General features: G+C 42.5%; 1 protein-coding gene across 4 annotated transcripts in view; it reads right to left on the reverse strand.

Annotated features, from left to right (window-relative positions):
- PTPRG (protein tyrosine phosphatase, receptor type G) overlaps window positions 1-21,987 on the reverse strand; it is a 772,648-nt gene that overhangs the window by 56,463 nt on the left and 694,198 nt on the right. For all 4 annotated transcript variants that reach the window (XM_018066932.1, XM_018066935.1, XM_018066931.1 and 1 more), the window contains one exon: window positions 7,490-7,581. In XM_018066932.1, the coding sequence (XP_017922421.1) occupies window positions 7,490-7,581 (92 nt within the window). The remainder of the gene's footprint in view (window positions 1-7,489; window positions 7,582-21,987) is intronic.

A 21,987-nucleotide genomic window follows, 5' to 3' on the forward strand; every position in this document is an offset into this window, starting at 1 on the left:
GGTAAATAAAACACCATGGTATTTACCTTCCTGTCTTCCAAGAAGCTTAGCTGTGGGGTTGACTGGCCTAAGGTCTGTTTTCAGAAAATTATCGCTGCTTGTTTACTCTGGCAGGCTGTGGGTATACATATAAATTTACCATGAAGATTCCAGAAGGCCTTCAGTCACTTACTGAGGCCAATCTGTGCAAACTTCATTTAACACTTAGCATTTCCTTCAACCCTGTTTCAAATCCCAACCAAATCGATATGAGGGTAGGGAAAGCCTAGTACTTGGGTCCAGTTCAGTCATACTCAGGCATCTTCCTGACCCCAAGCCCCATGACTGGGCTGTTTTCAGGGACTGCTAACCAGCCCTGTAGTGGACAGACCTTAATGTTGAGAACAGTCTCCTTCCTTTCTGAGGAGGGATCAGCCTCTCATCTCAGAAGCCAAGTTCAGGCCTCTCTCTGTGCTTGGTAATACCTGTGTCAACTTAAGAAGATAAAGCAAATAGCAAATACGATTACTGAGATGTTTTAGCTCCTGATTTAGGACACAATAGATTTTTATCTAAATCAGACTCTTAGGATGCAAGGAGTGCTGTGGAGATGAGGACATTTTATTTCCTGCCATAAAAAAGAAATCTCTTTTCATTTATGACACAATGAAGTCAATAAAGAAAGGGCTTCATTATAGTCAAAAGACCAATGAATCTCCTTTGGAGATAATCTCTGTATAAATAAAATATGCCAACAAGGTTGGTTTAATCCCAAGGGTTTTAAACTGCATGTTTAAAACCCCTTTATGTGCTGACACCCTGCTGAAGCCAGTGACCTTCAAATTATTAAGATGTGTTTTAACTGCGGGAAAGGCACGAATCATTTCTGGATTTCTAAACTACTGGTTAGCAGCAACATTTTGTTTTGTAATGTTCTTGTTAGAAAGTTAGATTTTCTAGTTTCCAGAGAAAAACATTTATAAGGACATTTGTGTTTGACAGTAGGCACATTTGGAAAAGCCCTTTCAACATGCTCTATAAACAGGCTAATTCAATGAGCTGAGTTCTAATTTTAAAAAGCTACATATGATGAAAGTCTAAAAGAATAAGTAGCATAATACACTGAATATAATTTGCAGATGACATATTATATATAATGTTTCATTAAAAATTAGAGTGAAAATGTAATTCATTAATAACTGCAGTGAAAATATAACGCAAGCTTGGTGTTTCAAAAGATTACCCCAAAGACGGAAACAGTAGATTTTTAAAAAATACTTGTAGATATCACAGCGTGGCCAAAATGATGATGATGATGGTGGTCTTAAAGGACAGAAGTTTGTGAGTACTTCAATATCTTAGAAGACAGACTACCAGAACGGGGCTGATAGCTAGGTCATTACATTCAACTGTGCTTTATCTTCCCAGAGTAACAAATGGGAGACCAGTGAGCATGGAACATTTGATTTTGAAAAGTGATTAGTGGGACGTATGAAGAGTCAAAGCCCCTTTTATTCTCCTGAAGAAGTCACAATTCAACTTATCTGGAAGAAGACTGCGTACTTTTCTCAAGCATTATACACATAGAAGATTTCACAATTTTAAAAATTTCCTGATAGGGACTATCCTGGTGGTCCAGTGGCTAAGACTCTTTGCTCTCAATGCAGGGGACCCGGGTTCAATCCTTGGTTAGGGAACTAGAGTCTGTATGCCACAACCAGAAATCCTGGATTTTGTAACTCAAGATCCCACATGCCGCAACTAAGACCCAGCACAGCCAAAGAAATGAATGAATTAAAAAAAAAATTCCTAATAAAAGAATTGACATCACTTCTCTAGTGACTGGAACTGTCTGGTAAAATGTTTGCATAAGGCGTTCTCTCTCATATGCTTGGCTAACCAACCTTTGCTGCCATATTGGATTTACAATTTCCACACTGTACAGGATTTAGGTGAAAAAAAAAAGTCTTCCTTCTTACAGCTATCTTTGCCAATTAAACCCGGACACTATGAAGAGTCTAAATTGCTAAATTTCAGTTAGAGCTAGTAAATCTGATAACTCAAATTTCCTCAAAGGTTCCTGTAAGCATCTATCTCCAAGAGATGAGTATCAAAAGGTTAGCAAAGCTTTCCTTAACCTTTCGTCTATTTTACAACATTTTTTTAAGAGCCAGTGTAACTTGCTGGTTCTACTTACGCTTTGGGATTTCAAGATCAGAGCTGTTTATCTGTGAATTTGAACCACAGCAGAATCACCCCAAAATTGGTGATTTAGAGTCTACATTTATTCAAAATTCAACATGTTTTTGAGCTCTTCTCCAAGTCATTTAAATCATACAGCCCCGGGATTTCCCTAGCAGCCCTGTGGTTAAGACTCTGCGGTCCCAATGCAAGGGGCGCAGGTTCAATTCCTGGTCAGGGAACTAGACTCCACATGCCGAAACTAAGAGCTTGCATGCCACAATCAGAAGAGTCAGTATGCCCCAACAAGGAGTGAAGACCCCATGTGTGGCAACTAAGACCTGGAGCATAAAATCAATCAATCAATCAATTTCGAATTCCTACTTGGTACAGGGAATGGCGATATTGGTGGTGGTGGGGAGTCTTCTTCTTAGGAAAGAAAAGAATAAAGATGACTAGGAAACAAAGAGGAGAGTTTTGTTTTTTTGTTTTTGTTTTTTGTTTTTTTTTGGATATGGAAGAAACTTCAACAGAAGAATGATGAAATGCTCTCATAGAGGATGAAAGGGAATTTAGTGGAAAAGCAAGTGGTCAGTGCTACTCAAAGAAGAATATCCAGAAAAAAATTTTAAGAGAACAGTCGCATGTATTTGAAGATACAAGCCTTGATTTAAGGAAGCAAAATCCAAATGAGACTGAAATCCTCAGATATCAGAACTGTCAGAGGAATATGCCAAGAGGTGGCAGAGCCATTTCTAAGTATCTGTGCTTTGAAGTCACACAGAATTCCAATGCTAGCCCGCCATTTATCCATGCAACCTCGGGCAAATTAAAGGATGTCTCTCAGCCTCGGTTTCTTCATCTGTGAAATGGGGGTATGGACTGCACCACTTTTCCTAAAATTGAAGTTGGAAAAAAAACACAACATAAACCACATAGTTTTGATCAATAAATGCTCAATAAATATCAGATGATGATGATATTTTCTGAGGAAGGCTAAGTGCAAAGTAAGTTCTTGGATCAGAGTATGTTACACCTGTTATAATGATGACTTAGGGACTCTTACAACAGTTCAGTAGCTGAATTTTCAGTCTCACTCTGTTGTCCACACTTCAAAACGGTGTAATGGTTCAGTTTACTGGTCATTGTCTGGAAATATCTTTTTTGAAAAATCAGTGATAGAAAGTGAGGGGTTCAAATGATGAAATAACTGAAGTTGATACATCTAGGGCCTAGAAGTCTTCCTCTTAGGTTTCGAATATGGACAAAGAATGAGTGAAATCCAGTGGGCAGGGTAAGTATTCCATATTAGTTCAATAAATATCCTACTATTTTTAGACATAAAAACAATTAGAGGAACTTCCCTGGCAGTCCAATGGTTAAGATTTCGCCTTCCAATGCAGGAGGTACAGATTTGATCCGTTTGGGGACTTAAGATCCCATATGCCTCACGGCCAAGAAACCAAGACATAAAACAGAAGCAGTGCTGTAACAAATTCAATAAAGACTGCAAAACTGGTCCACATTTAAAAAATTATAAAAATTAGATAATTCCTAAGGTAAATCATTTAAAAGGATACTAAGGAGGTCTCAGTTAAAGAAAACTTGGGCTGAAACTTAATAGACTTTAAAAAAACAGGTGATATTTCAGAAATTCATGTTTTCCTTACATTGCCTTTTCTTATGCAAGACAACCATCCTGTAATAACTGGAAGAAACCTTAAGAATAAATACAATCATGGATCGTTACAATGAAATTATAAACTATATTACAAATTTAGTAAATAGGACTCTGTAGTTTTAAGAAAAACAAGGGATTGTGATCTGGTTGAAAGATTTTCAAAGAAAGGTCATATAAGGTAACTTCTCAGTGAAGGGTGAAATAAGTTTTCTGTCTAGGCACACCCCCACAGAAGGCTACTGCTATCTATAAAAACCTGAGGAAACACTAGAAGAGCAGCCTCACGTTTGGTTTCACCAGCTAAGTCCTCTAACACTACAGCATTTCAAGTCATTCATTCTCACAAATGTGTCACAACTCATCGAGGGGATGTGTCTACTAGGACTTCCCTAGCAGTCCAATGGTTAGGACACTTCACTTGCAATGCACAGGCCAAGGGTTCGATCCCTGGTTGGGGAACTAAGACCCCACATGCCTTGCGGCACGGCCAAAACATTAATCAACTAGGTAAGCAACAAAGATTTACTATATAGCACAGGGACCTATATTAAATATCTTATTTCAAAAAAAGGATGCATCTACTACACCAAGGAAGATTCAACTGGATTCCATGCATTTCTCAGTTAGTGGAGAATCTTACGCCATGGAATTGTTCTTTCCACGTATTTCTACCTTCAGTGAGTGAGAATCTCACATTTAAATAGGTATGTTGTTGGACTGTGAGTTTTTTATTTGTTGCTGGGAAATGAAGCAGAGAACATTCAAAGAGCATTTCTGGTCTAAGACACCTACTTAGAGGTGTGGCAAAGCAGCCATGACTGATGGCATTTTCTGAGGATCCCAGGAAACTACAAGTCCTAAAATCCAAGCCCAAGAACGCGGTGAAGCTGGCTGCACCCAGTGTATGTGGATCCGTGTTTGGGACAGTTTTAACCTGGGGATTGTGCAAACGCTTGCTGTCTACAGATGCTGGGAAGAAGGATACCACGATTTGGGAAGGAGATATCCACAGCTGACCACTCTGGCTTCCATGAATCTTTCCAAACTGCCCTGACACATACTACTTCATGCGATCTTTAATTTCCTGCTCACTTTGCAGATTCTGGAAACTAGGCTCAGAGAGGTCAAGTCATTGACCTAGGTTTCATGGTGGAGGCAGGGTGAGATCCTTGGCTTTCTGATTCCCCATCCAGGGGGAAAGAAACTAAAAATGCAAAGACAGTGCAAGAAGTATCTCTCACCACTTAACCTTTTAAAATGGATTTCAATTGCACAGCTACCCAACAGCTGTGTTTGTTGGCTGAATCAATTCAGAGGGGAGAGGCCCCAGGCATTTTCCAGAGGTCAACACATATTCTAGGTGATGCGAGAGGAAAATGATTATACACGCACTGCTGCACAAATGCGGTAGAGTCAACAAAACTTATTCCATGGGGATGGGGGGCTGGTTCCTGTCTGCCTCCTCTCAAAAGGCAAAGAATGTAATAAAGGGTGAGGGTTAGTGGAGAAGAACAAACATAACACAAAACCTACCCATCTGTATGGGAATTGTTTGGCAGCCACAGAATGACCCAGTGGGGGACTTACCCAGAGACTTTTCTGCTACCCTCTCTTTGCTATGTGACAAGCTCTAATGAGAGAAGCTCACAGAATGGCAAGAACATGGCCAATTCCAGCAATATCTAATGTCTTAACATAGAGAGACATACAGGGCCAAAGCAGTCCCCAACCACAACCGTATCTAGAGAGGACGTGCAGACAACAGCAGTATTCCTTCCGGGGACTCAGAAAAGTACTGCATCTCCGAGCCTCATAGCAAAGGTCTTAAAAGAACTGTAAGGAAGCTTTGCTCATATTCATCATTCATCCAGAGAGTTCGAGAATCCCTACCATGTGCCAGGTATTTATTCTTGCACTAAGACGACATCCATTTGCCTTTAGGAAGCTCTCATTGTAGTTGGGGGAGACCACAAACCAAGTGAAATGTATGGTATACTAGATGGTGAAGAAAACCATTCTAGAGAATGAGGCAGACAGCCGGGATCCAGGTCTGCAGGGGAGTAGGAGACGGCACCTCTGCTTACAAAAGAACGATGTCAAGAGGATCCGCGTACACATTGCTGTAAGTAAAATGGATAACTGGGACTTCCCTGGTGGTCCACTGGTTAGGACTTTATGCCCCCAATGCAGGCGGCCCGGGTTCAACTCCTGGTCAGGGAACTAGATCCCATATGTCAACTAAAGATCCAGCAACTAAAACCCAGTGCAGACAAATGAGTAAAATAAATATTTAAATAAAACAGATCGCCAGCAAGGACCTACTGTATAGCACAGGGAACTCTGCTCAGTGTTACCTGGCAGCCTGGGTGGGAGGGGAGCTTAGGGGAGAATGGAGACATGTATTATGTCTGGCTGAATCGCTTTATCGTATACCTGAAACTGTGACAACATTGTTAATAGGCTATACTACTCCATTATAAAATACAAAAGGATGAATGTATAAGATATCTGAAAATACGTGTTTCCAAGTGCAGAATGCAACCCAGAGGAAGAACGTTTGATTCTGGCACAACAGGAAGGGGACACCAAATAAAAACGATGGAAAAGTAAAGAAGTGAGTGTTAGTGGCTCAGTTGTGTTTGACTCTTTGCAACCCCATGGACTGTAGCCCACCAGGTTCCTCTGTCCATGGAATTCTCCAGGCAAGAATACTGAAGGTGCGTAGCCATTCCCTTCTCCAAGCATCTTCCTGACCCAGGGATCAAACTTGGGTCTCCCACATTGCAGGCAGATTCTTTACCATCTGAGCCACCAGAGAAACCCAAAAAACGATGGGGGCCACCTTCAAATCACTCACACCATCTACCAGAGCTAAGCCACTAATGAACTTCTCACATCTGTGGCATCAGCTATGATTTACCAGAGTCCTGCCTGCAATGCAGGAGACCTGGGTTTGATCCCTGGGTCGGGAACATCCCCAGAGAAGGGGATGGCTACCCACAGCAGTATTCTTGCCTGGAGAATTCCAAGGACAGAGGAGCCTGGCAGGCTATGGGCCATGATTTCATAAAGAGTCGGACATGACTGAGTGACTAACGCTTTTCATCAATCCCTACCCCAACAGCACCTGAGCATTTCCTACTTGTATCAAGGACAAATGAAACAGATACCAGACCAAGAACATCGCTCTAGACCCCCATACAAAGGGCCTGAGTACGAAAACTTTCAACCATCATGTAATTATTTTCAGAGTAAGGAATCTTAGGATAAAACTTTAAAATATATAACAGTATTTCAATTTTTTTTAAAAGCAAGCACACATTGCCTGTCATAACAAAATCGTGTCCAAGTAGACTGCAAGTACATAAGTATGTTTTCCCCTTTTTTCTACTCTTTCTTCCCTTTCTTCATGAGACTCTACATTATGTGAACTCATAGTCATCTGTTCTCTGAAAGATGATTTCATTACATGGAAGAGATGTAAAGGAGCAAAGATCTCATTAAATTACCCTTAGTTAAGGCTCTCTTAGACTGGGCGAGCTGGAAAAGACTATACAAATTATATTTGGTCATGGCTGTCACATAACACTGAGAACAAAAAAAGAAAAAGCATTAGCCCACTGGAAACAGGAGTCGTGTCTTACTTACCCGGAATAGGAATGATTGGAATACTTTCATTGGGGACCACCCGAGGTGAACTGCTATCTTCCACATAGAAATGAGCCGTCTGAAAACATTTTCTGTGCAGGAAAGAGAAAAGCAAACAGTGAGAGAAGAGAAACACACTTTGTCTGAGTTCACCATCTTTCAATTCTTCTTTCAGACTCTCCCAGCTTTCTATTTCACCCAGCACTGAGTACACACCCACGGGAAAGGAACAAGATACAGGAGGACAATGTCCAGCCGATCGGAAGGACCCCCGCCCCCGCCCCTGAAGAATATCCACTTTTTTCTACACTATACCCATCCTGAGAGATAAAAGGGACACGACTTAGTCATGAGCCACTCAGACACATGAAAAGTTGGCATGAACTGAGGAAACTTGCTGTATAAACTGCAAGGATTAGCTCACAATCTTCCCCAATTCAACCTGCTCCAGAGGAAGAATTATTCGCTATTGTAAACTCTCAGCACCAAGTTCAAACGATACCTCGAACCCTCCCAAATGCAGTCATGGAACGGCCCAAGCACACAACAGCACCTCACTGTTGGCGCTCAGCGGAGGCCCCACCCCGAGCCCCAGACAGCTTCTGAAGGGGGTCAGAGGGCTTCCAGGGGCAAGCACCCTAGCCAGATCACGTCAGAGACCAGCACCCAACGCTGTCGAGTGTCGTCTGTATGTCAGGGGTTCTCTTTGATTTTTACCTGGACTTGAGACAAAGCAGGGAGCAGACACTGGTCATCACTGGACAGGCCGGGAGCAGAAAAGCCATCGGCGGCTCGCTCAGCCTCTGCCTGCTGCCGCCGGCCGGCCCTCGGTGTTCCCGCAGCCACGTCACTGCTCACTGCGGCCCTAATGAGCTGCCGGAAGCACCGGCTGAATATTTAATGAGGCTGCTCAGCGTGAATGGCTATTGTGACCAGAGACGGGTCCCTGTTCATCTGGCAGAGGGGCTTCACAATAGCTGGCCCCACTGCTGGGTCTTTGAGACAAGCAGGCGGCAGCCTTCTGGTGCTTGGGGTCCCGGGGACCCAGGCCACTCCTCTGGCGTCTCCCAAGAGCCCCGGGTACACCCAATTAGAGCTCCACTTTTTCAGGGGTAGGCGATGGGTATCCCTACCACTGGAGTAAGTCAACTTTTCTTTGAAGTTGTCTTGGCTCACCTGATCGCAAGTACTCTTGCGATGATTCTGTTGGGTGTTTCCTGTTTCTACGAAGCCAAAGCAGAGGGGTTTGGGGGGAAGAGAAAATACCAGGGAACCTCAGAGAGTACAGGAGATCTTGGTGGGAGTGAGGAAGCCTCTGAGTTCTGCAGATTATTGGAACTGTAGGTTTGCACGGAGCTGTTGTAACTACACACAATCAAGAAGTATCACACATCCCAGTGGGAAGTGTTTTCCTTTCAGTGGCGCCTGTGTTCAGACAGGAAGTAGTTCTAACCAATTGCACGCCCAGGCACAGCTATGGAAGCAGTCTGGAGGGCTGCTCCCTGCCATGAGGGGCTCCGAAACATAAATCACTCCCTCTCCTGGCACACATCTCACGGGACTGCTCTTGCAGAGCACTGAACAATAGTTTTTTCCTATGAACTGCCTGGCATTTGTAGTATAAATAATAGAACACATTTTCACCACTCACCGTCTAGCTGTCTACCCCTAAATTTGGAAGGAACAGTCAGTCTGACTTAAGCTACAAGGACATGAAACGTACAAAGTATTTTAGGGCTTCAGTAGTGACAGGATCTTCTACTGCATGTGAAATAAAGCAGATACATGTGAAAAGAAAAAATCATGATTTTGTGATTTCACTTAATAGTTTCTTTGTTTCCAAGCTCTTCATCAAATTTTCTATTTCTCCATCCCTGCCACCTCCCATGTCCCCGTCCCCAATTTACACAGATTTCCAGAATGTAACCTTAGAGTTAAAACACAGAGGATGGAGACTTTGCCAACCACCTAAAACTGTAACCACCCACTGCCATAGGTGAGGAGTATCTATTTTTCTTAAGATACTGGACCACTGAAGTATTCAGTAGCCCAAAAAAGTACTGTATGATAGTGAAACGAATGGCCCAGTTTACCAGCTCAGATTTGAACTATGCACAAAGGGGGTAAAAAGTGCAAAAAAGATACCACACAACAAAGAATTAACTATTCTAAGACCATAATTATGCTACCTGATAAGATTTCTAAAATATAAAGTATTAGTCAAAACGATCAGCATTGGCCAAGTAACTGTTAACATCAAATGACTTGGAAAGCATGAATTGACATGGCAGGTTCTTTTCCTGGAGGAAAACAGGCAGACGGTTCACCCAGACCCTCAGTTACACGTGAGGCCAGAGGCTCCATATCCTCTTTGGAAAAAGTAGCATGGACTGAAGCATATCACATGCTCCAAATGTGGCTGTTTATAATGGATTTTCCCTGGAGCAAAGGACTCTGGGATTGCCAGAGAAGAGCACACCCTGGGGATGAAGGTCAGAAACTCGGGGACCAAGGTCACTACATCCGCACCCTGAGGCAGGTTACACGGACTTGGGTGGGCACCCAACTACAGAACTCGGTGGCAAACGTCTTCCCTCGGAAAAAAGGTTTCGGTGGACCCGGTGAGCATTTATTCAGCACTCACTGCTTAGTATGGTGCATGCAGAGAACACATTCTCTTTCTGGGAGCTTTAAAAACACCTCCTTAAGCCTGGCTAAGCATTTGAGTAATTAAAAATTAGGAACTATTGATACAAATGAAAAACAGGGGAAAAAGAATCCAAGTTACCCTGATATCGATAAAAGTTATTACTGATGGAATGTTGAGTTGACTCTGCATTTTTTCACCTTGCTGTATGTATAACTCAGGGTATAAAAGCCCCAAGAAGAACAAAGTAAATGGGCCTCACTCGAAGAAGCTTGGTCACCCCGTGTCTCTTTCTTTATCTCTTTATCTATCTTTCTTCATACGCCGATGTCGTCCATCCTGAGGATATCCCTGGACTCTGCTGAGGCTGGACCTCGGCAAGTGGCGCCCTGTTCAGGGCAAAAGAAAGAGACATGGGGTGACCAAGCTTCTTTGAGCGAGGCCCATTTACATTATTCTTCTCGGGGCTTTTATACCCTGAGTTATACATACAGCAAGGTGAAAACATGCAGAGTCAACTCAACATTCCATCAGTAGTAACTTTTATCGATATCAGGTTCCTTCCTGCAAAAGTCTTATTTTTTGTACATCATCTTTTATTCCAGAGGCTTGCTGATATTCCATGACCTCCTTTTGATAAAGGTTGGTCAGCTGGGACATCAGAACAATGATTTTCCCTTAAAGTGTTTCTTCTTAAATTCTTAGCCTGCATCACCCTTAAAGTACAGAGTTACATTCTTATGGAGCAAAGATTCAGCAGGTGACAGCAAAGAAAGAACTTATTAACTCAAAGTCTAATGTTGCTAATGCTAAGGCTATTACTTGCTTCTTCTACATCCTGACTATATGCACTCCCAGGAACACAATGGATAAGGGATGTGAGAACTTGGCAGCAAGCATTGCATAGGCTCAACAATGTTGCAAGAGTCTGGATAAAGCTGCCATGTAAGCTAGAATGCTAACAGAGGGTTTGAAACACTCCTTTCATGCCCAGGAGATTTAGAAACTAAAGCCCAATGTTAACTCTTTTGGTCAGGGACAGACCCCTGCTAATGTCAGAAGAGCTGGTGAAAGACATAAAATAAGAAGACAGATTCTGGTTCGGGGGTAGATGCTCGAGCAAGTTGAGGGGGTCCCTTAAGTCCTGATCTCGCCTTTGCCCGTCAGGCCTCTTCCTCATGACCTTTGCCATGGGTGGGATTCTCCACGCTGGCTCCCAGCAGATTGCCATTTCCTTCTCCAGGGGATCTTCCCAATGCAGGGATTGAACCCAGGTCTCTCACACTATAGACAGATACTTTACCATCTGAACCACCAGGGAAGTCAAGAGAGTGGTAATTTTGCTGGGTTGTGGCCTCCTTTCTACTACCATTGACCACGTGGAGATGAATCTTCTCTGGGTACAAATTCTACATTGTGGGTTTAATAGCTAAGAAAAGTGGCTGGTTCAGAGTCATCACCACACATTTTATTTGACTTGCTCATCTCAGAGAAGGCTCATGAGATGTTTTGGGGGTTTTTTGCTTCTTTTTTTTTCTTTAAACCTTCAGTAGTATCCAGGAATTAAAAAAGTAAAGGCAAGAGATTTTGGAGAAGATGAAAAGAAAGTGTGAGTTTTGATGCCTCTAAATATCTAAATTGTGATGTGTTCCAAGAGGCAGTATTGTCTCTAATTCTGAACTCAGGAAAACAGAGATAAAATTTCTGAAGATGCCTCAGTGTGTCACCGAGTGTGCAATTTCAAAGTTCTATTTAGGTTCAATTCTCCTTCAAGTTACTGATTCTAACATCTCTCCTTGAAGGAAACAGATTCTTTGGATCAAGAGCCATCCTATAACCTTATTTCTTCACACTGAGCATTTGTTTCTGTCAGTATCTCCAACAGGGAAATAGTCAATTGTGTTTGGAATAGGAAAAAAAAATAAAAAAAAATTTTTAAGTTTAACTACAAATTACAGTCTCCTGGATACTCACCATAAATTTTGTATTCGCCTCTTCCCCCCTTTTCTTACTTTCCTTTTTCTCTGCCCCTCCCATCATGTCTGGTTTAAGAACTTGAAAACAGATCTTTTTCTTCCCCCCACTAACCCTGGCTGGCTCAGTAATGATCTAAATTAATTATCTTTTACTTCCTCTAAACCACCTTTCAGCAGGTATTTTCCTGACACTCTGTGCTTCCCAATTTAGGAATCTGTTTTTTCCCTAATAATCTCTTTATTTCTTTAAGATTACAAATATAGTATTTACTCCCATGCTGAACTAGCTAAGTCATTTTCAGATGTGGAAACCAGCTAAGCAAAAGAAGAGGAGAAAAGGCTCACTTCACAACTCAAATTAGTAAGAGCAAAAACAAAAAAGGCAAATAAAATTACTTGGTTTAACCTTACTTTCTACTACTCTTTTTTTTCTCTTGTAATTTATTTTTTTATTGAAGGATAATTGCTTTATAGAATTTTGCTGTTTTCGGTCAAACTTCAACATGAATCAGCCATAGGTATATACATACCCCTTCCCTTTTGAACCTCCCTCCCATTTCCTGCCCCATCCCACCCCTCTAGATTGATACAGAGCCCCTGTTTGAGTTTCCTGAGCCATACAGCAAATTCTTGTTGGCTATCTATTTTACATTCAATTTATGAATTTTTAAGTTCACCTTAGTTTCGGAGGGTCCTGAAGTCAATCAGCCCCTCTCTCTATCTCTCTCACACATACAAGAACACTCCCCACTGAAGTTTCAATCAAGTAGTGGTTATCACTCAGCAGCCCGTTGCTCTTTGCCTTGGGCAGCTTTTAAAATCCCGTGTTGGATGAGCCCCATTCCTGGCGATTCTAGGTGGGCAGGCCCAGGGTGCGTACACAGATCTGTGTCTTCTGCAAAAATTATCCCTAAATTCGGGGGTGATTGTCTCTGGTGAAGGACCACTGCAAGAGAGAAAATGGTTCCCGAGAGTCTCTAGGCCCTAAGAAAGCCCTAAAGAAATAAAACAATCCTGGGTGGCGGGCACCTTAAAAATGCCCAGTGAAGACTCTAGAATTTAAAGGGTCCTATATGAGAAAATGAAACGAGTAAGAATTCAAGGATGTTAACATAACTCATCTCAAACACAGAAAGAAAACCTGTATTGCACAAAGCTGAACAAAACCATGGAAGGTCTTCTGCTTTGTTTCTGTGAGAACCTAAGTTCCCAGACATAAGACGGAATTCTCTAAGAGAGACCAAGCGAGCTGCCACTGTATGGAAAACAAGTTTCAGAGCACAGAAAAAAAATCAGATTTCTCAAATGAAAGTTGTTCCTCCTACCGCTACCTTTTAAGCGACCTTTGTGGCTTTCTGGCTCTGCTTGTCTGCCAGCAAAATAAATTTTAGTTTCCATGAAGGAATTCCAGTTATAGATACAAACTTGACTGTCAAGTAGTTCATGATGTTCTGATGTCCTCAATTCCAAGCGTCCTTGGAACAATTGTCCTTGAACAATGAAAATCAGTCGAGTTAGAGGGCTTTCTAAAACCCACCCCTAGGAAGTAAGTACCACAATAAAGAGTTCCACCACACATTCACTGAATGCTCCCAGATGGATGCAATGAAAAGGCATTCCAAGTTGGCAGGAGAGACTTTTCCTCAGTTCAACTCAAGTGGGAGCTGGATCAGAATGAAAATGAAATGGAAGAAGTGAGTCTGTGGGTCCCACTTTCCCTAAGCCTCTCACCTTGAAGTCTGACACGGAAAGGTACACACATCTCATACAACACAGTCCCTGAATACAAGCCAACCGCCTCCTTTCTTGACCAAAGGTGGTCCACTATGTGCATCTTACAGGAAGCTCTAGGTAGCTAAGTGGAAACAGGCTTTCTGTACTACTCTCCATTCATTCATCTCTTCTGAGAAAACCAACATGGGCTCCTGTGTTTTAAGACGTATAAGCAAGCTTTGACTAGAAGTCAAGAGGATGATGCCCTACATTCCTCTCCATGTGATCAGATGCACATGGATCCTGGCTAGAAGCTCCTTGGTTTCAAGACCACACCCCACTGCCTGGGGCCCAGAACCCATCCAGGGTCTGAAGGCCTCGTGGCAGGACTGGGTATGTATGTATGGATCAGCCGGGCTTTTAAAAACCCATAGACGTTTTCAGCTTACAGTCATGAACAATGGGTGTTAGACTGAAATTTCTAAAAACAATTTTCCATTCTTTCAAGTCAGGCAGATACTTTGCAGAGAGACTTTTTCAGAAATCAAAAATCCTACTCTTGAGACAGCACAGCCTATGTACCAGGGACATCTTCCAGTCAAGTTGTACCTGATACGGACTGAGATGCAAAAGCCATCAACACCAGTCCCCAGAGCTCCCCATGGGAACACGCATGCTGCGAGCACAGGACAGACCGGGGTGTTCAATTGGCCCTCTTGACAATGAAAACCCCCACCCCACACACACCCCCAGCTGCTCTAGTGGTGCCCGCTGTTAATAAATAGACTCAAGCTACAGAGGCTTCCTATTCAAACAAAACGTAGCCAACTACAGAGATAAGCAGGAGCCCTCCAGGTTCTCCCTCCTGGCCTCTCATTTCTTTGCAAGAATCACCCAGAAGGACCAGTCTTCTGCAGAAAGGCTTTCCTTTCTGCTCCTCCTGTTTTCCTGGGTATAAGCCTCTGACGCATCCTCACAATTTCCTTACTCAGATCTCTTTCTGCCCCTCTAACAGGAAGCTGAGAATAATTTAGATGCAAGATACTTTTCAAAAGCTAAGTGCTGACCTCCAGTCCAGGAAGACTCTATCTCGTAGCTGTCTGGAACTCCACTGCCCACTGTTGTTGACAGCAGGCATCTGGATCTGCTTACAGGAGACTTTCTGAAGCCTCTAGACACCTGGGTCAAACTGGACATCTCTGGTGAGCTTGAGATGAGACCCTGTTCTCATCCAGGGTCCTCGGCTTATGGTAACACTTCCCTCAGCATCACTGTAACTGATGGGACATGGGTGACAGTAGGGCCGCAGGACAATATGCAGACTCCTATGGAAACCTGGGATTATGGAAGTGAAAGTGGAAGCCGCTCAGTCGTGTCTGACTCTTTGCAACCCCATGGACTATACAGTCCATGGAATTCTCAAGGCCAGAATACTGGAGTGGGTAGCCTATCCCTTCTCCAGGGGATATTCCCGACCCAGGAACTGAACCAATGTCTCCTGCATTGCAGGCGGACTCTTTACCAACTGAGCTATCAGGGAAGCCCACGATTATGAAACTACCAAATACTGATACACAGGGAACCAAATACTGATACACAGGGATTAGGAACCAAGTCACTGTCTTCAAATTCAGTTCAATGGCTCTGTAATCACACTGGAGTGACAAGGAGTTTGTCTATGGTGTGCAGCTCAAAATGCTAATTGGAGGCTAGAACAGGCGGATGGCTGAGATGCTGCTGAATATTAATTAAGTAATCTTAACCGATCTGTATACTGCCCTCACCTAACATCACAGAGGCATGCTTGCTAATACTCTCATTTATTCTCATGCTGTCAAGCACAGAAATCATGTTAATATTTACTTTTGTAAATGGAACTGCTGTAGTAAACTGTGTATGAATAAGAGTCACTTACAAACAGAAAGTGGGAACACGTTCACGTGCCTTCGAGGAAGATGATTGAGGGCTATGTTAAAAAGACACGGATTGATTTATTATGGCAAAATTCGATTTCTTAAGAAATCGAATCGACAAAGACAATAACAGAAGGGAAAGGCTGTGGGAGTTGATGGGCTTTTTCCTCCAAGAGGAGGGTCTGCCAGAAGTAATGCAGGGGTCCTGCCTGGAAAGCAGTCCCGTGTCAGTTCTCAGCTGAGATGCTTTCATGTGCAACCACTCACTCATGTTAAGTTCCCTTTATTGCATCTGAAATCACTCTGGAAAACTTGGTTTATACTCAGAGTATCTCTTCAGGAAGACATCTTCTAGAAAAAAAGGAATTCAGACCTGCGCTTCTTATTTGCATATTCTTTAAACCTTTAAAGGGACGCTGAGATCTGACAAATACCAATATCCTTGTGGGCATAATCTAATGGCATAATCCACACGAGGGTGCTCCCAGGCATCCCAGGACACATGATTGTCATACCCTGGATCAGTGGGGCTTATCTGCTGTGAGGAGGAGATGATGGGAGAAAGGAAGAGAAAAAGCGAACAAAATTGTTTTGGAAATGATGGGTGGGCAGGGTGACAGAGCAAACATATTAAATAAGGAGAAAATGTTTGGAAATAGTTTGGATCTCACATGGATAGGAGAGATGTCCCATCCAACTCTGGTTACAGCTGGAAGGGACAAGACTCTGATTTCTGCAGTGAGAATTTTATTGGAGGATACAAACTGCCTGCAATTAACATCTTAGGAAAGTGGGAGAAAATTAACAAATAATACGCAGAGAAGCAGGAGCAAACTTCCAGGCTAGACATTAAGTTTTCCCGGAGACCCCTGCAGACACCCTTGAGTACTAGTAACGCTTTCTGGGAGATATGAGAGGAAAAGGTAATTTCATGAACCATATTTTGACAAGACCAGAACCTGAACAGGGCAATGTGTACATTCCAGCTGGTTTTAAGACAGTGAGCACTAGACAGTCCTCACCACACTCCTGGCTGTTAACTCAGAAAGAGGGCCTCAAGTCCACTCCTGCTCAGTTAGTGCCCTGCTCTGCATGTTCCCAATTTCTGAACTGAGGCTTCAGGAACTCTTCACCGTATCTTTCCCACTGTTGCAACAGACTGACACAACACCCTACTGACTGGAAGGGTTAACAGGGACAGGACAGTCCAACTTATTTCAGGCAGGAGCTAGTAAATGCAAATTCTCATTTCATTTATTGCACATACGACTGAGTATCTATATCATAAAGTGGCCCGGTAAAAACCTTTGCCAAGTACTTATTTCATGAACATAGTGACTGAACTAAGTCCGTCAGGTTTTTGCTGTAAGAGCTATTTTAAGGATCGACTGAGGTGTTATGTGCCTCTCCACTAAACAGCCCCAGATTGTAGTACTTTTAAAATATTTGGGACCATCTGGGGGAAAAAAACGATTCAGACATCACACTATCAGTCAGGTTTCATTCCAAGTGATTTAAGAATTCCACATTAACATTTGAAGCCATAAAAGTACCTTAAAAAAAAAAAAAGTAACCTCAGTTGGGGGAAAGACTTTCTAATGAGAATTCAAAACTCAGACACCAAAAAAATACTTTATGGATAAATCTGATTATATCAACATCAAAGAAGGAGCATAAACACAGTTAAAAGGCAATGTACAGACTGGGAAAATACATGTGCAACCTGTACTGCTGACAAGAGGTCTCTCTCTTGATTAGAAAAAGACCAACAATGCAAAGAAAGAATGAGCAAAAGATCAACAATTTATAGTAAAAAAAAAATACAAGTGGCAGAGCCATAGGAAAGATATGTAACCTTTTTATAAAATACACTAAGACCCATTTTGCCTTTCCACCTGTGAAGTTAGCAAAAATACCAAAGTCTGACAACACGCTGTGCTGGAGAAGCTGTAGGTAAACAGGCAGGCTCACACATTGCTGGTAGAAGCCCACCTTGATGTCCCCTGGGGAGGGCAAACGGGCACTATCAAAGTTATGAATGCATGTAGCTCAGAATGCAGCCAATGTCTTGAATTTATACTGGAAATAGACCTATCAACTTGCAAAAGAACAGATCAAGTTATTCATCACACTACTGTCAGTCATAATAAGACTTGGAAGCAACCAAAATGACAGCCACAGGGGAATGGTACAATAAATCACAACACAACTATACCAAAAAAAGAGAAAATATTGTGCTTCTGTAAAAAGGAATGAGAACTACATATGCATGGAGAAAAAAATCATGTTATGGGAAACAAAGGTTGCTGATAGCATATGCAGTATTCTGCTCTGTAAAAGGAGACAAAGGAATATACTGAATAAATTCATATATATCCACTCACACTGAAACACACGCACACACATATATAACCATCTCTGAGAGCAGACAACCAACTGGTACTAATGGTAACCATGAACAGTATGAAAAGGTGAAAAGATAGGACACTGAAAGAGGAACTCACCAGGTCAGTAGGTGTCCAATATGATACTGGAGAAGAGTGGAGAAATAACTCCAGAAAGAATGAAGAGATGGAGCCCAAACAAAACCAACACCCAGTTATGGATGCGACAGGTGATGGAAGTAAAGTCCAATGCTGTGAAGAGCAATACTGCATAGGAACCTGGAATATTAGGTCCATGAATCAAGGTAAATTGGAAGTGGTCAAAGAGAAGAGGGCAAGAGTCAACATCGACATTATAGGAATTAATGAACTGAAGTGGACTGGAATGGGAGAGTTTAACTCAGATGACCATTATATCTACTACTGTGGACAAGAATCCCTTAGAAGAAACAGAGTAGCCCTCAAAGTCAACAAGAGAGTCCAAAATGCAGCACTTGGGTGCAATCTCAAAAACGACAGAATGATTTCTGTTCATTTCCAAGGCAAACCATTCAATATCACAGTAATCCAAGTCTATGCCCCAATCAATAATGCCAAAGAAGCTGAACAGTTCTATGATGACCTACAAGACCTTTTAGAAGTAACACCCCAAAAAGATGTCCTTTTCATCATAGGGGACTGGAATGCAAAAGTAGGATGTCAAGAGATACCTGGAGTAATAGTCAAGTTTGGCCTTGGAGTACAAAATGAAGCAGGGCAAAGGCTAACAGAGTTTTGCCAAGAGAATGCACTGGTCATAGCAAACACACTCTTCCAACAACACCAGAGAAGACTCTACACATGGTTATCACCAGATGGTCAATACCCAAATCAGATTTATTATATTCTTTGTAGCTGAAGATGGAGAAGCTCTATACAGTCAGCAAAAACAAGGCTGGGAGCTGACTGTGGCTCAGATCATGAACTCCTTATTGCCAAATTCAGACTTAAATTGAAGAAAGTAGGCAAAACCACTAGACCATTCAGGTATGACCTAAATGAAATCCCTTATGATTATATTGTAGAAGTGACAAATAGATTCAAGGGATTAGATCTGATAGACAGAGTACCTGAAGAACTATGGACAGAGCTTCAGCGATCAAGACCATCCCCAGGAAAAATAAACGCAAAAAGGCAAAGTAATTGTCTGAGATGGCCTTACAAATAGCTGAGAAAAGAAGAGAAGCTAAAGGCAAAGGAGAAAATGAAAGATATACCCATCTGAAAGCAGTGTTCCAGAGAATAGCAAGGAGAGATAAGAAAGCCTTCTTCAGTGATCAATGCAAAGAATAGAGGAAAACAATAGAATGGGAAAGACTAGAGATCTCTTCAAGAAAATTAGAGATACCAAGGGAACATTTCATGCAAAGATGGGCTCAATAAAGGACAGAAATGGTATGGACCTAACAGAAGCAGACAATATTAAAAAGAGGTGGCAAGAATATACAGAAGAACTATACAACAAAGATCTTAATGACCCATATAACCGCGATGGTGTAATCACTCACCTAGAGCCAGGCATCCTGGATTGCGAAGTCAAGTGGGCCTTAGGAAGCACCGAAATGAACAAAGCTAGTGGAAGTGATGGCATTCCAATTGAACTATTTCAGACCCTGAGAGATGATGCTGTTAAAGTGCTACACTCAATATGCCAGCAAATTTGGAAAACTCACCAGTGGCCACAGGACTGGAAAAGGTCAGTTTTCACTCCAAACCCAAAGAAAGGCAATGCCAAACTACTGCACAAATTAATGTTCAAACTACTGCACAACCGTACTCATTTCACACGCTAGCAAAGTAATGCTCAAAATTCCCCAAGCCAGGTTTCAACAGTATGTGAGCCGAGAACTTCCAGATGTTCAATCTGGATTCAGAAAACGCAAAGGAACCAGAGATCAAATTGCCAACATCTGTTAGATCATAGAAAAAGCAAGAGAGTTCCAAATAAACATCTACTTCTGCTTTATTGACTATGCCAAAGTCTTTGACTGTGTGGATCACAACAAACTGTGGGAAATTCTTCAAGAGATAGGAATATCAGACCACCTCACCTGCCTCCTGAGAAATCTATATGCAGGTCAAGAACCAACAGTTAGAACTGGACATGCAACAATAGACTCATTCTAAACTGGGAAAGGAATATGTCAAAGCTGTATACTGTCACCCTGCTTATTTAACTTATATGCAGAGTACATCATGTGAAATGCTGGGCTACATGAAGCACAAGCTGGAATCAAGATTGCCGGGAGAAATATCAATAACCTCAGATATGCAGATGACAACACCCTTATATCGGAAAGTGAAGAGGATCTAAAGAGCCTCTTGATGAAAGTGAAAAAGGAGATGAAAAAGCTGAAGACTAAGGTCATGGCATCCAGTCCCACCACTTCATGGCAAATAGATGGGGAAACAATAACAGTGAGAGACTATTTTCCTGGGTTCGAAAATGTCTGTAGATGGTGACTACAGCCATGAAAGTAAAAGACACTTATTCTTTGGAAGAAAAGCTATGACCAACCTAGACAGCATATTAAAAAGCAGAGATATTACTTTACTGACAAAGGTCCAGGCAGTCAAAGCTATGGCTTTTCCACCAATACTTTGGCCACCTGATGTGAAGAACTGACTCATTGGAAAAGACCCTGATGCTGGGAAAGGTTGAAGGCAGGGGAAGGGGGTGACAGAGGATGAGACGGTTGGATGGCATCACTGATGGACATGATGGACATAAGTTCAAGCAAGCTCTGGGAGTTGGTGATGGACAGGGAAGCCTGGCGTGCTGCAGTCCTAGGGTCACAAAGATTCGGACACGACTGAGCGACTAAACTGAACTGAAGTGAATGGTTACCTGTCTACAATGGGGCAGGAAGCAGGTGGGTGTTTCGGTGAAGAGACAGTGATCTCAGGGTAAATATAATTTTATACGTTTTGCTTTCTGAACCATGTCAATTATTACCTATTCCAAATTTAAACCTACAATTTGTTTGAAAAAGGAAATACTTGGATCTGATTTTTACTGCTTTTTCTTCTCCTTTCGGTAGGGTATCATTAACAATGACTTCTAACAGCCTTGGTCCTGCATTAGCAATGGTGTCCACTCTGGGACTGCCCGGGGCCCTCTCACCCACAAATGAGGAGCAGGAGTGTCAAGGCCAGTGAGGTTATCAAGGGAGACAAGGTGGGAGCCAGAGGGGCCGATGGAAGGGCAGCTTCTTGCAGCAGCCTGGGAGAGAGAGAGTATGGTGGGGTAGCCACAGGGAGGAAGAGCAGAAACTTGCAGATCAGGTCAGTATGGGGCCCAGGTCTTCACCAGGGAGTGGTCAGCACAGCACGTGGGGGTGTGAGAAAGGTCATCCCTCAGGACTCAGACAACAGAGAGGGCCGTCCCCACTGGGTCGCCTGAGCAGCGTGGCCCTAACAAATAACTTCTCAGAGCCTCGATCTCCTTGTCTTCTAACGGTATAATAGATCTCACACAGTCAGTATTTTATACATATTACATTTACTCCTCACAACTCCACTACAAGGAACCATCACAGACCCATTTTCTGGAGGAGTCCATTGAGGTTCAGAGAGCTTAGGTAAGTAACTCAAGGTCATAGAGTCACAAAGAGGCAGAGCTGCAGTTAGAAGCTACTATTCCCTGAGCCAAGGTCTGTCTTAGCTGCTACACTATTAAAAAAAAAAAGTAAAGTCAAAACTATGATTCACAAGTAGGTGAATTCTATAAATACTTGCAGTTTCCCAAGATAGTCCTCGGGAAACTTCTAGACCTACATAAAACTGTTCTTCCCCCAAGCTTCTGGCACTCAGAGGTAGAGAAGAT

Source organism: Capra hircus, chromosome 22 (assembly GCF_001704415.2).
Source record: "Capra hircus breed San Clemente chromosome 22, ASM170441v1, whole genome shotgun sequence".
Lineage (NCBI taxonomy): Eukaryota > Metazoa > Chordata > Mammalia > Artiodactyla > Bovidae > Capra > Capra hircus.